This window comes from Cherax quadricarinatus, chromosome 41, assembly GCF_038502225.1.
Source record: "Cherax quadricarinatus isolate ZL_2023a chromosome 41, ASM3850222v1, whole genome shotgun sequence".
Lineage (NCBI taxonomy): Eukaryota > Metazoa > Arthropoda > Malacostraca > Decapoda > Parastacidae > Cherax > Cherax quadricarinatus.
The window spans coordinates 7,280,546-7,293,542 of record NC_091332.1 but is presented as its reverse complement, the minus strand read 5'-3'; the positions used below and the strand labels follow the sequence as shown (position 1 = coordinate 7,293,542).

Sequence of the window (12,997 nt, the reverse complement as noted above, 5' to 3'; positions counted from 1 at the left end):
ATCATTTTATTTAATTGTTGTCACTTTCTTTTCTGCATTATCGCTTGATTCCTTGTAGCTGTGGAAGCGCCTTTGTGTCTAGCTTTGTCTTAGCTTCTATGTTCATTATAAATTATTCTTCACTCTTCATCTTCTAACCCAGCATAATTTCTGACTTTCTCTGCTAGCTTCCTCCTTTTCTCAGGCACTCGGTTCATTCTGTACATTTTTTTATGCTCGCGTGATTGTTCCACGAGCTCTGTCAGAGCCTCTTTTAAGTATTCGCTCATAGCTTGGTACAAATTGTCTATCACTCTTTTGTACTTGAGGGTTGAATTGTATGTTGGGTGGCTTGTCTCTGTATTAAGCCTCGTTACACTTGTACCTTAGAATGTCTCACTCCTTCATAGTTACTTCTTATATACATCCTCATCCTTGATTCTAAAATTTCTTGCTATGCTTCCGCCATATAGAAAAGCATTAACAGAAAGTGTGTGTAGATGAATGGTTCAGAGAACCGACATGTTGATAAATTAGACACATGTGCAACTCTTGGGTATCTTTATTGAGGAAACGTTTCGCCACACAGTGGCTTCATCAGTCCATACGTAGGAGAATCTTGAAGAACAGGAGGAGAATGAGGTAATCAGTCCCTCAACCTTGAGTCGATGTGGTCAGTTCATCAATCTATTCTATTCAAGATTGATGGACTGACCACATAGACTCAAGGTTGAGGGACTGATTACCTCATTCTCCTCCTGTTCTTCAAGATTCTCCTTTGTATGGACTGATGAAGCCACTGTGTGGCGAAACGTTTCCTCAATAAAGATACCCAAGAGTTGCACATGTGTCTAATTTATCAGAAAGTGTGTGTGTGTGTGTGTGTGTGTGTGTGTGTGTGTACTCGCATATTTCTGGTTGTAGGGGTCGAGGCAGCTCCTGGCCCTGCCTCTCCGCTCATCGCTACTAGTTCTACTCTCTCCTGGCTCCAAGAGCCTTCTTAAAGCTGTGTATGGATCCTGTCACTCTCCAGATTGTTCCACTTCCTGACAACACTAAGGCCGAAGAATACTTCCTGACTTTCCCATGACTCATGTGAGTTTTCAAATTCCAGTTGTGTCCTCTTGTTCCTGCATTCCATCTCTGAAACATTCCTCCCTGTTCACTTTGTCAATTCCTCTCGGTATTTTGTACGTCGTTATTATATCTTCCTTATCCCTCTTGTCTTCCAGTGTCATCAGGTTGAGTTCCCTTTAACCTCTCCTTGTAGGACATACCCCATAGCTCAGGGACTAGTCTTGCTGCAGACCTGTATCTACACTTTCTCTAATTTCTTGATGCGCATGACCAGGTAAGGGTTCCAGACTGGTGCTTCGTACTCGAGCATGGACCTTGCGTACACGTGTGTGTGTGTACTCACCTATTTGTGGTTTCAGGTGTCGAGTCACAGCTGCTGGCCCCGCCTCTTCCCTGGTGGCTACTAGGTCAACTCTCTCTGCTCCATGAACTTTCTCATATCTCTTCTTAAAGCTGTGTATGGATCCTGTCTCCACTACATCACTTCAGATTGTTCCACTTTCTGACATTTGTGTGTACTCACCTAATTGTGGTTGCAGGGGTCGAGACTCAGCTCCTGGCCCCGCCTCTTCACTGAACTCTACTAGGTCCTCTCTCTCGTCTTAAAGCTATGTATGCTTCCTGCATCCGCTACATCACTTCCTGACTACTCTCTGACTGAAGAAATACTTCCTAACATCCCTTTGACTCATCTGAGTCTTCACCTTCCAACTGTGACCCCTTGTTTCTGTGTCCCCTCTTTGGAACATCCTGTCTCTGTCCACCTTGTCTATTCCACGCAGTATTTTGTATGTCGTTATCATGTCACCCCTAACCCTCCTGTCCTCCAGTGTCGTCAGGCCGATTTCCTTTAACCTTTCTTCATAGGACATTCCCCTCTGCTCTGAAACTAACCTTGTTACAAACCTTTGCACTTTCTCTAATTTCTTGACGTGCTGGACCCGGTGTGGGTTCCAAACTGGTGCTGCGTACTCCAGTGTGGGCCTGACGTACACAGTACCCACCTAGTTGTGGTTGCAGGGGTCGATTCATAGCTCCTGGCCCCGCCTCTTCACTGGCCGCTACTGGGTCACTTTCCCTGCACCGTGAGCTTTATCATACCTGTTCTTAAAGCTATGAATGGATCCTGCCTCCACTACATCGCTTCCCAGACTATTCCACTTCCTGACTACTCTCTGACTGAAGAAATACTTCCTAACATCCCTGTGATTCATCTGAGTCTTCAACTTTCAGCTGTGTGTGTGTGTGTGTGTGTGTGTGTGTGTCTGTGAAGAAGTTCACTTTGAAGACGTGGGACACAAAATAATATTTTCGTAGCCTGGATGGCCACTACCTCCGTAATGTTGTTATTCCGGTTTGGCGGACAGTTGAGGCTCGCTGATTGGCTGATTAAGGCTTCATTCGTAGCCACTCACGGTCCAGGGATTCAGCAGCGGAGGACCACCATTACTTTCCTCTGCAGCTTGACAACAGCCTCTAGTTAGCTGAATCGAGGCAAATGTCCGGAAAACTGCGTTTGGAACATTTCGTAACAGTTTGTCCCGCCGCTGCTCTCTTAAGCAGGAAGGAACGGAACTAAAAGTGTTACTTTGCTGTGGTTTTAGATGAAGAGAAATGTAGATATGATGAAGGTTGGCAGGAGGTGGTGGTAATTTAAATGTGTGTGTGTGTGTGTGTGTTTGGCTACGGGAAAAGGTGCAATTACTGGGTGCCTGGAAAATCTAAGTCATTTAGGTCAGGGGTGGAGCAAGAGAGAGAGAGAGAGAGAGACTTGTCTGGTGTTGCCTAATAATTGTTGCGTATATTGTTTTCACCATCCCTTCACACACACAGCCCTGTCTCATGGCCTCATCTCTCTTACAGCCTTGTCTCATAGCCTCGTCTCACAGTATCTTCTCACAACCTCGTCTTACAGTCTCTTCACACAGCCTTGTCTCACAGCCTTGTTTCATAGCCTCGTCTCACAGTCTTAGTCTCATAGCCTCGTCTCTTCACAGGCTCGTCCCATAGCCTCGTCTTACAGCATAACTACGGGCTTTTTGCATGCACAAGTAAATGTCACCCATCTCTGTACAAATATTATATCATTCTGAAATAAAATTATTATTATTATTATTATTATTATTATTATTATTATTATTATAACAATTACCACTTCAGTCTTCCGTTTATGATGTATATTTCTCACTCAAGATCTCACGTATTAAAAATAAACTTTTTTTTTACGTTATTCGGACTGCCTTGATGTTGGTTAAGGTCTGTTAATTCAGGAAATTGGAGTTTCCCTTCCTTGAATCGAACCTGATTTCCTCCCACTCATTCTGATTTCTGCTTTCCTTGATGTGTTTATCTTGACACACACTCAGTGCATCGTGTAGTGGTGGCCGCTCATTCAATATATCGGATACTGGCGGTAGCTCCAATCAGTATATCGGGTACTGGCGGCCGCCTACTTCATATATCGGGTACTGGCGGCTGCCCACTCAATATATGGGGTACTGGACAATTATAGGTGCTGAGAAACGGAAGATACTGTTGTGTTACTGATGCTGCTGGGTGCTAGGATACCCTAGTTCCCAGCAGGGAGAGGGGACTGGTGCAAACGATTGGGCACGTTTCCTTACTCCTGCTGTCCCTGTCCGCCTAGCAGTAAGTAGGTGCCTGGGTGTCAACCCACTGCTGTGGGTTGCATCCTGGGGGATCAGTGCCGGATCAGCCGGGCTGTGGTTCGTACGTTGGACTATGTGCGGCCAGCAGTAACAGCCTGGTTGATCAGGCCCTGATCCACCGGGAGGCCTGGTCGTGGACCGAGCCGCGGGAGCGTTGATCCCCGGAATAACCTCCAGGTAGACTCCCCTGACTGGCTTCATTGGGTTATCCTGGGTTCATAGCTCGTACGGGTTGGGCGCATTTCATGGGTCTCCGGGAAAAAAAGTCACAGACAATAAGTCACGATTTTGGCTAGGAAAAATTTTTACGTTTTATTAAGTTAGGTTGACTCTTTCTGTGACTTTTTTTTCCCTGTGACTTTTTTAAGATAAGATTTCGCTGGGATTTTTAACCCCGGAGGGTTAGCCACCCAGGATAACCCAAGAAAGTCAGTGCATCATCGTGGTCTTCAATCTTGTCCCCCAGGATGCCACCCACACCAGTCAACTAACACCCAGGTACCTACTTGCTGCTAGGTGAACAGGTGTAAGGAAACACGTCGAAATGTTCCTACCCCGCCGGGAATTGAACCCGGGTCCTCCCTGTGTGAAGCGAGAGCTTTGCCAGCCAGGCCACGGGGTCACCCATTTCTGGCTTTTTTTCTGTGACTTTTTTCCCGTGATTTTTATTTCCTGGATCCATTTCATGACTAATAATAATAATAATAATAATAATAATAATAATAATAATAATAATAATCCAGAGTAATAATGCGAGCAAAATATTTTTCAAAATAAGAATGTCTATTATTAATAATTTTCACGTACAAGAAATATATCAAGAACAGGAAAAGTACATGAAACTCGGGTTCGTGTTGAGTAAGGACCGTTGTGGTAGATACAGCTTGAAGGATGAAATAGACGAGATAGACTAGGCTTTGTGAGAGGAACGTCACGAGGGGTTGAGAGATAGAGCTTAACCCTGCTGCAGAGTATTTTGGGCCTCTATTACGAATACAGGTGTTTAAAAAAACTATTGTACGTACCTGGAGCATACCTGGAAGGTGTTCCGGGGGTCAACGCCCCCCACGACCCGATCTGTGACCAGTCTTAGCCGTAAAGTAGGAATAATATTGGATGATCTGAGGGGAGAAATATAAACATCTTTGATGAAGGTTCAAGCCTATTAAGACGTGTCTAAAAAGTACGTATTATTCCTGTAAAAAGTACGTATTATTCCTGTAAAAAGTACGTATTGTTCCTGTACTTGATAAAGTTTCTCGCGTCTGAAGTTTAGTGATGGAACACAACACGCACGTAGGAGGCAGAAACTCATGACGACGTTTCGGTCCGACTTGGTTATTTGTGTATTATTCCAGTCACAGTATTGTGCCTTTGTGTTGTGTATTGTGTGTTGTTGAGGCTGTTGTGTTCTCTCCCCTGCCAGACGTGGTGGCAGCGGCGGCAGCGACGGCACCACAGATGAAGCCAAGAGTGACGACAACGATGACGACGAACAAGACCACCTCCACGACCACCAGGACCACCTCCACGACCACCAGGATCACCTACACGACCACCAGGACCACCTACACGACCACCAGGACCACCTGCATGACCACCAGGACCACCTACAAGACCACCTGCACGACCATCAGGACCACCTGCATGACCACCTCCACCACGTCTCGCTCAAGACGCACCACCACCAGACCAGGTAATATCACCTCACTATTATTTCCCTCAGTATTAGCAAACCCGGTAAGAGGCCAGTGTTGATTTTGTACATGTGACGTCACGAGTTACTGACCCGTATCCAGTTATCCATATTGAAAGTCAAACAATACTGACAACCATATATATATATATATATATATATATATATATATATATATATATATATATATATATATATATATATATATATCTCTTTCACCACACCGGCCGTATCCCACCATGGCAGGGTGGCCCAAAAAGAAAAACGAAAGTTTCTCTTAAATTTAGTAATTTATACGGGAGAAGGGGTTACTAGCCCCTTGCTCCCGGCATTTTAGTCGCCTCTTACAACACGCATGGCTTACGGAGGAAGAATTCTGTTCCACTTCCCCATGGAGATACGAGGAAATAAACAAGAACAAGAACTAGAAAGAAAATAGAAGAATACCCAGAGGGGTGTGTATATATATGCTTGTACATGTATGTGTAGTGTAACCTAAGTGTAAGTAGAAGTAGCAAGACGTACCTGAAATCTTGCATGTTTATGCGACGGACAAAAAACACCAGCAATCCTACCATCATGTAAAACAATTACAGGCTTTCGTTTTACACTCACTTGGCAGGACGGTAGTACGTCCCTGGGCGGTTGCTGTTTACCAACCTACTACCTAGAATATATATGTATATATATATATATATATATATATATATATATATATATATATATATATATATATATATATATATATATATATATATATATATATATATATATATATATATATATATATATGTGTGTGTGTGTGTGTCGTGCCGAATATGTAAAACTGGTCAATTAGCAAGAACTCATTTAAAATTAAGTCCTTTCCAAAATATTCTTTTATAGGTTTAAAAATATATTTTTTTCATTAATGGTAATGTAAAAATTTTTAATTTTGCACCAAAAGAAACTTAGAAAACTTACCTAACCTTATTATAACAAGTGAAATTTATTTTAGCCTAACCCAACTAAATATATTTTCAATACGTTTACAATAATTTAATACTAAACGAAACGCAGTGAAATATATTTATTTTGTTAGGTTCAAGATGATTTTTGTGAAATTATTGCATACACAAATTTTCGCTTGTCTTATATGGCAAGATGAACGTTGCTATTTAAGCCAAGATCGCAAGTTTTACATATTCGGCACGACATATATATATATATATATATATATATATATATATATATATATATATATATATATATTTTTTTTTTTTTTTTTTTTTTTTTTTTCAACAAGTCGGCCGTCTCCCACCGAGGCAGGGTGACCCAAAAAAGAAAGAAAATCCCCAAAAAGAAAATACTTTCATCATCATTCAACACTTTCACCACACTCACACATTATCACTGCTTTTGCAGAGGTGCCCAGAATACAACAGTCTAGAAGCATATACGTATAGAGATACACAACATATCCCTCCAAACTGCCAATATCCCAAACCCCTCCTTTAAAGTGCAGGCATTGTACTTCCCATTTCCAGGACTCAAGTCCGACTATATGAAAATAACCGGTTTCCCTGAATCCCTTCACTAAATATTACCCTGATCACACTCCAACAGATCGTCAGGTCCCAAGTATCATTCGTCTCCATTCACTCCTATCTAACACGCTCATGCACGCTTGCTGGAAGTCCAAGCCCCTCGCCCACAAAACCTCCTTTACCCCCTCTTTCCAACCCTTTCGAGGACGACCCCTACCCCTCTTTCCTTCCCCTATAGATTTATATGCTTTCCATGTCATTCTACTTTGATCCATTCTCTCTAAATGACCAAACCACCTCAACAACCCCGCTTCTGCCCTCTGACTAATGCTTTTATTAACTCCACACCTTCTCCTAATTTCCACACTCCGAATTTTCTGCATAATATTTACGCCACACATTGCCCTTAGACAGGACATCTCCACTGCCTCCAACCGTCTCCTCGCTGCTGCATTTACCACCCAAGCTTCACATCCATATAAGAGTGTTGGTACTACTATACTTTCATACATTCCCTTCTTTGCCTCCATAGATAACGGTTTTTTGACTCCACATATACCTCAACGCACCACTCACCTTTTTTCCCTCATCAATTCTATGATTAACCTCATCCTTCATAAATCCATCCGCCGACACGTCAACTCCCAAGTATCTGAAAACATTCACTTCTTCCATACTCCTCCTCCCCAATTTGATATCCAATTTTTCTTTATCTAAATCATTTGATACCCTCATCACCTTACTCTTTTCTATGTTCACTTTCAACTTTCTACCTTTACACACATTCTCAAACTCATCCACTAACCTTTGCAATTTTTCTTTAGAATCTCCCATAAGCACAGTATCATCAGCAAAAAGTAACTGTGTCAATTCCCATTTTGAATTTGATTCCCCATAATTTAATCCCACCCCTCTCCCGAACACCCTAGCATTTACTTCTTTTACAACCCTATCTATAAATATATTAAACAACCATGGTGACATTACACATCCCTGTCTAAGACCTACTTTTACCGGGAAGTATTCTCCCTCTCTTCTACACACCCTAACCTGAGCCTCACTATCCTCATAAAAGCTCTTTACAGCATTTAGTAACTTACCACCTATTCCATAAACTTGCAACATCTGCCACATTGCTCCTCTATCCACTCTATTATATGCCTTTTCTAAATCCATAAATGCAATAAAAACTTCCCTACCTTTATCTAAATACTGTTCACATATATGCTTCAATGTAAACACTTGATCTACACATCCCCTACCCACTCTGAAATCTCCTTGCTCATCCGCAATTCTACATTCTGTCTTACCTCTAATTCTTTCAAGCATAACCCTACCGTATACTTTTCCTGGTATACTCAGTAAACTTATTCCTCTATAATTTTTACAATCTCTTTTGTCCCCTTTCCCTTTATATAAAGGGACTATACATGATCTCTGCCAATCCCTAGGTACCTTCCCCTCTTTCATACATTTATTAAACAAAAGTACCAACCACTCCAACACTATATCCCCCCCCCCCTGCTTTTAACATTTCTCTCATAATCCCATCAGTTCCAGCTGCTTTAACCCCTTTCATTCTACGTAATGCCTCACGTACCTCCCCACACTTACATTCTGCTCTTCTTCACTCCTAAAAGATGGTATACCTCCCTGACCAGTGCATGAAATTACCGCCTCCCTTTCTTCCTCAACATTTAAAAGTTCCTCAAAATATTCTCGCCATCTACCTAATACCTCCCTCTCCCCATCTACTAACTCCCCTACTCTGTTTTTAATGGACAAATCCATACTTTCCCTAGGCTTTCTTAACTTGTTTAACTCACTCCAAAATTTTTTTCTTGTTTTCATTAAAATTTCTTGACAGTGCCTCTCCCACTCTTTCATCTGCTCTCCTTTTGCACTCTCTCACCACTCTCTTCACCTTTCTTTTACACTCCATATACTCTGCTCTTCTTATAACACTTCTGCTTTGTAAAAACCTCTCGTAAGCTACCTTTTTCTCTTTTATCACACCCTTTACTTCATATATATATATATATATATATAAACAGACCTTCCTAGATTTCCTACTCTATTTCTACAATATTACAAGCTCCTGATGATGTGTTCATTGCAACACGAACGGCGTAGATCATTCAACTATTCCCGTGGTTGTTTTGAATCTTGTATCGCTTGTTCGTGATTATTGCGCGCGCGCGCACACACACACACACACACACACACACACACACACACACACACACACACACACACACACACACACACACACACACACACACAGATATATATATATATATATATATATATATATATATATATATATATATATATATATATATATATGTATGTTAGGGTATGTAAAAGAAGAAAATTAAAAGTTAATATTGGAAAGAATAAGGTTATGAGGATAAAAAGCTTAGCTAACGAAAGATTGGATATCAGATTGGAGGGAGAGAGTATAAAGGAGGTGAATGTATTCAGATATTTGGGAGTGGACGTGTCAGCAGATGGGGCTATGAAAGATAAGGTGAATCATAGAATTGATGAGTGAAAAAGGGTGAGCGGTGCACTAAGAAGTCTGTTTAGACAAAGAACTTTGTCCGTGGAAGCAAAGACGGGAATGTATGAGAGTATAGTTTTACCAACGCTCTTATATGGGTGTGAAGCATGGGTGATGAATGTTGCAGCGAGGAGAAGGCTGGAGGCAGTGGATATGTCATGTCTGAGGGCAATGTGTGGTGTGAATATAATGCAGAGAATTCGTAGTTTGTAAGTTAGGAGGAGGTGCGGGATTGCCAAAACTGTTGACCAGAGGGCTGAGGAAGGGTTGTTGAGGTGGTTCGGACATGTAGAGAGAATGAAACAAAACAGAATGACTTCGAGTGTATAAATCTGTAGTGGAAGGAAGGCGGGGTAGGGGTCGGCCTAGGAAAGGTTGGAGGGAGGGGGTAAAGGAGGTTTTGTGTGCGAGGGGCTTGGACTTCCAGCAAGCATGCGTGAGCGTATTTGATAGTAAATGGAGACAAATGGTTTTTAATACTTGACGTGCTGTTGGAGTGTGAGCAAAGTAACATTTATGAAGGGGTTCAGGGAAACCGGCAGGCCGGACTTGAGTCCTGGAGATGGGAAGTACAGTGCCTGCACTCTGAAGGAGGGGTGTTAATATTGCAGTTTAAAAACTGTAGTGTAAAGCACCCTTCTGGCAAGACAGTGATGGAGTGAATGATGGTGAAAGTTTTTCTTTTTCGGGCCACCCTGCCTTGGTGGGAATCGGCCAGTGTGTTAATAAAAATATATATATATATATATATATATATATATATATATATATATATATATATATATATATATATATATATAATATATATATATATATATATATATATATATATATATATATATATATATATATATATATATATATATATATATTATATATATATATATATATATATATATATGTGCCGAATATGTAAAACTGGTCAATTAGCAAGAACTCGTTTAAAATTAAGTCCTTTCTAAAATTTTCTCTTATACGTTTAAAGATATATTTTTTTCATTAATGTTAATTTAAAAAATTTTTAATTTTGCACCAAAAGCATCTTAGAAAACTTACCTAACCTTATTATAACAAGAACAATTTATTTTAGCCTAACCCAACTAAATATGTTTTAAATTTGTTTACAATAATTTAATACTAAACAAACAGTGAAATATATTTTTTTCGTTAGGTTCAGAATGATTTTGGCGAAATTATTGCATACACAAATTTTCACTTGTTTTATATGGCAAGATGAGCGTTGCTATTTAAGCCAAGATCGCAAGTTCTGCCTATTCGGCACGACATATATATAGGCCAGATTAGGCTTCTACAGTAGTGACCCGTCCAGTGAATAGTTGTTTGGTTCGTCTGTACAGTCTGAAGACTATCGACTTCCCGATAGTCATTAATTTTACATTACACTTGTATACCACTAATCAATAAATTTTTCATCACTAAGATAGGACTTAAAGTCTCAGCATATGTACGGTGAGAGATACATACATACGTCAGTTTGTGAACCATCTTTTTTAAACGTTTTATGTTGGCGTTCAAGGCTCGGAAATCTACATCGTCACTGTCACAGATTGCTTTACATTCGTTTCCAACTTTGGTTTTGTTGCCTCTGAACGGTGCTAGAGAGCGTCGTGATATTTCTAATACGGCCTCACCATCTGATTTGTTACCTTCAGTAGGTGACGCTATGCTAGGCTTCTGCTGATAGGTTAATCGATATTATTGCGAAGTGATATTACTGCCGTAATGCTCCTTAATTCATATTAATGACTCATTGCTTTACGGTGCCACATAACATTGTACGTAATTTTAAACATTAATGTCAAACCTTTAAAATGTGCACGATTCAATCCGCAAGAAATAATAAGGAAATATTAGGCAGGGGTACAGATAATTCTCGTTTTTTCCGCTACACATCAGCAGCCACACTGTTGGTACTTCCAAGAACCACTGTTAACGTGTGTGGCTCTAACCTTATTACCTAGAACATGATAATCTCTAACTCTTTATGGAAGAAATTACAATAAAACGTGTGATTGCAAATATAAAAAAATACTACAGTGAAACCAGGAAATAAAACCCGAGCGGTATCATGTGCTTACACAAACACGTGTGTGTGTAAGCACATAAAAACGCTCAGGTTTTATTTCCTAGTTTCACTGTAGTATCTTTTTTCATAAGTCTTTATATAGTTTGACACCATCTACTACTATCCCCCAGTCTTTCATCTCTGTACATTATCTTCATCCCTTGCGTAGCCACTGAACGGGTCATCATCTGTTAAAGAGTTGTGTCAGGACGCTGTCCATGACGATTATTGTTTGTACAATAAGCTGCTTCAACGGTTTTCAAGAACATGATTTATCACACACTCTTAAGATCTTCCAAGTTTACTGCATGTATTATTTATATATATATATATATATATATATATATATATATATATATATATATATATATATATATATATATATATATATCTATATATATATATGCGTGACGTCCAATATGGCTGACAAATGTAAAGCCATGTTACCAAAGGCTCGGGAATGCAAAGGTCACTAGTTACCGTAATTAGTGGGTCTATATCCCTGGTAAAGGGCTCATGATCCAAGGTATTTGAGCTACAGTGGAACCTCCGTGTTCGAAAGTACCGAACCTCGAACGAACCGGAGTCAGAGTTCGAACACGCCGGCTTGTTTACATTTCAGTAGTAAAAAAACTTTACAGGAAAGACCTGTTGCAGAAGTGCTTTGAAGTGACCTCTGACACTGACCAGACTCTCAGAGACTTTTGTTAGAGTCAGTTCAACATCTCCAGTGTGTGAGGCTGATAATTAAAGCCTGAGAAACACTGTTTCTCACATCGCAGTTCGAATACCACCTATGAACCAGTTAAGTTCAAATACCAAGGTACCACTATACCTTCTTAGTAATCACACTTCAACACCTTCCCTTCCCCAAACTCTCTATTGGTTCAGGACTTCCCCATGAACATAATACAATTCCTCTGGTATCCCGTCTCACGGCAAAGTTCACAACGCCACCATGCTAAATGACTGGAATTTTGGACTCGTGTAATTGAGACAGTCCAGCGGCGGCTTGAGGAGCAATGCTTAGTGTGTGTCCTGCAGTAACTCAGCGTCCTCCTTAACATATCGTCCCGCGAGAAATTAGATACGTGTACAGCACACATTCACACGTGTGTATATGTGTGTGTGTGTGTGTGTGTGTGTGTGTGTGTGTGTGTGTGTGTGTGTGTGTGTGTGTGTGTGTGTGTGTGGGTGGGTGGGTATCTTGATATCCTCAGTTGAAGATACCCAGGTGTTGCACTTATTTGTACAACACACTTACATGTGTATGTGAGTGGATATCTTGATATCTTCAATTGAAGATACTCAGGTGTTTCACATTTGTCTGATTCTTCCTCTTGTGAGCATTTTATATCATTATTGCTATGCTATCCTCCTGTATCCCTGTAGTCTGACACT

The 12,997-nt window shown here is 40.5% G+C and overlaps 1 protein-coding gene across 1 annotated transcript in view; it reads left to right on the top strand.

The window, feature by feature from the left end:
* The first annotated feature begins 4,504 nt into the window (after positions 1 to 4,504).
* Positions 4,505 to 12,997, top strand: part of LOC128695894 (uncharacterized) — a 451,682-nt gene continuing 443,189 nt past the window's right edge. Inside the window, exons 1-2 of the mRNA XM_070092812.1 lie at positions 4,505 to 4,572; positions 5,152 to 5,421. Coding sequence (XP_069948913.1) covers positions 4,505 to 4,572; positions 5,152 to 5,421 — 338 coding nt within the window. The remainder of the gene's footprint in view (positions 4,573 to 5,151; positions 5,422 to 12,997) is intronic.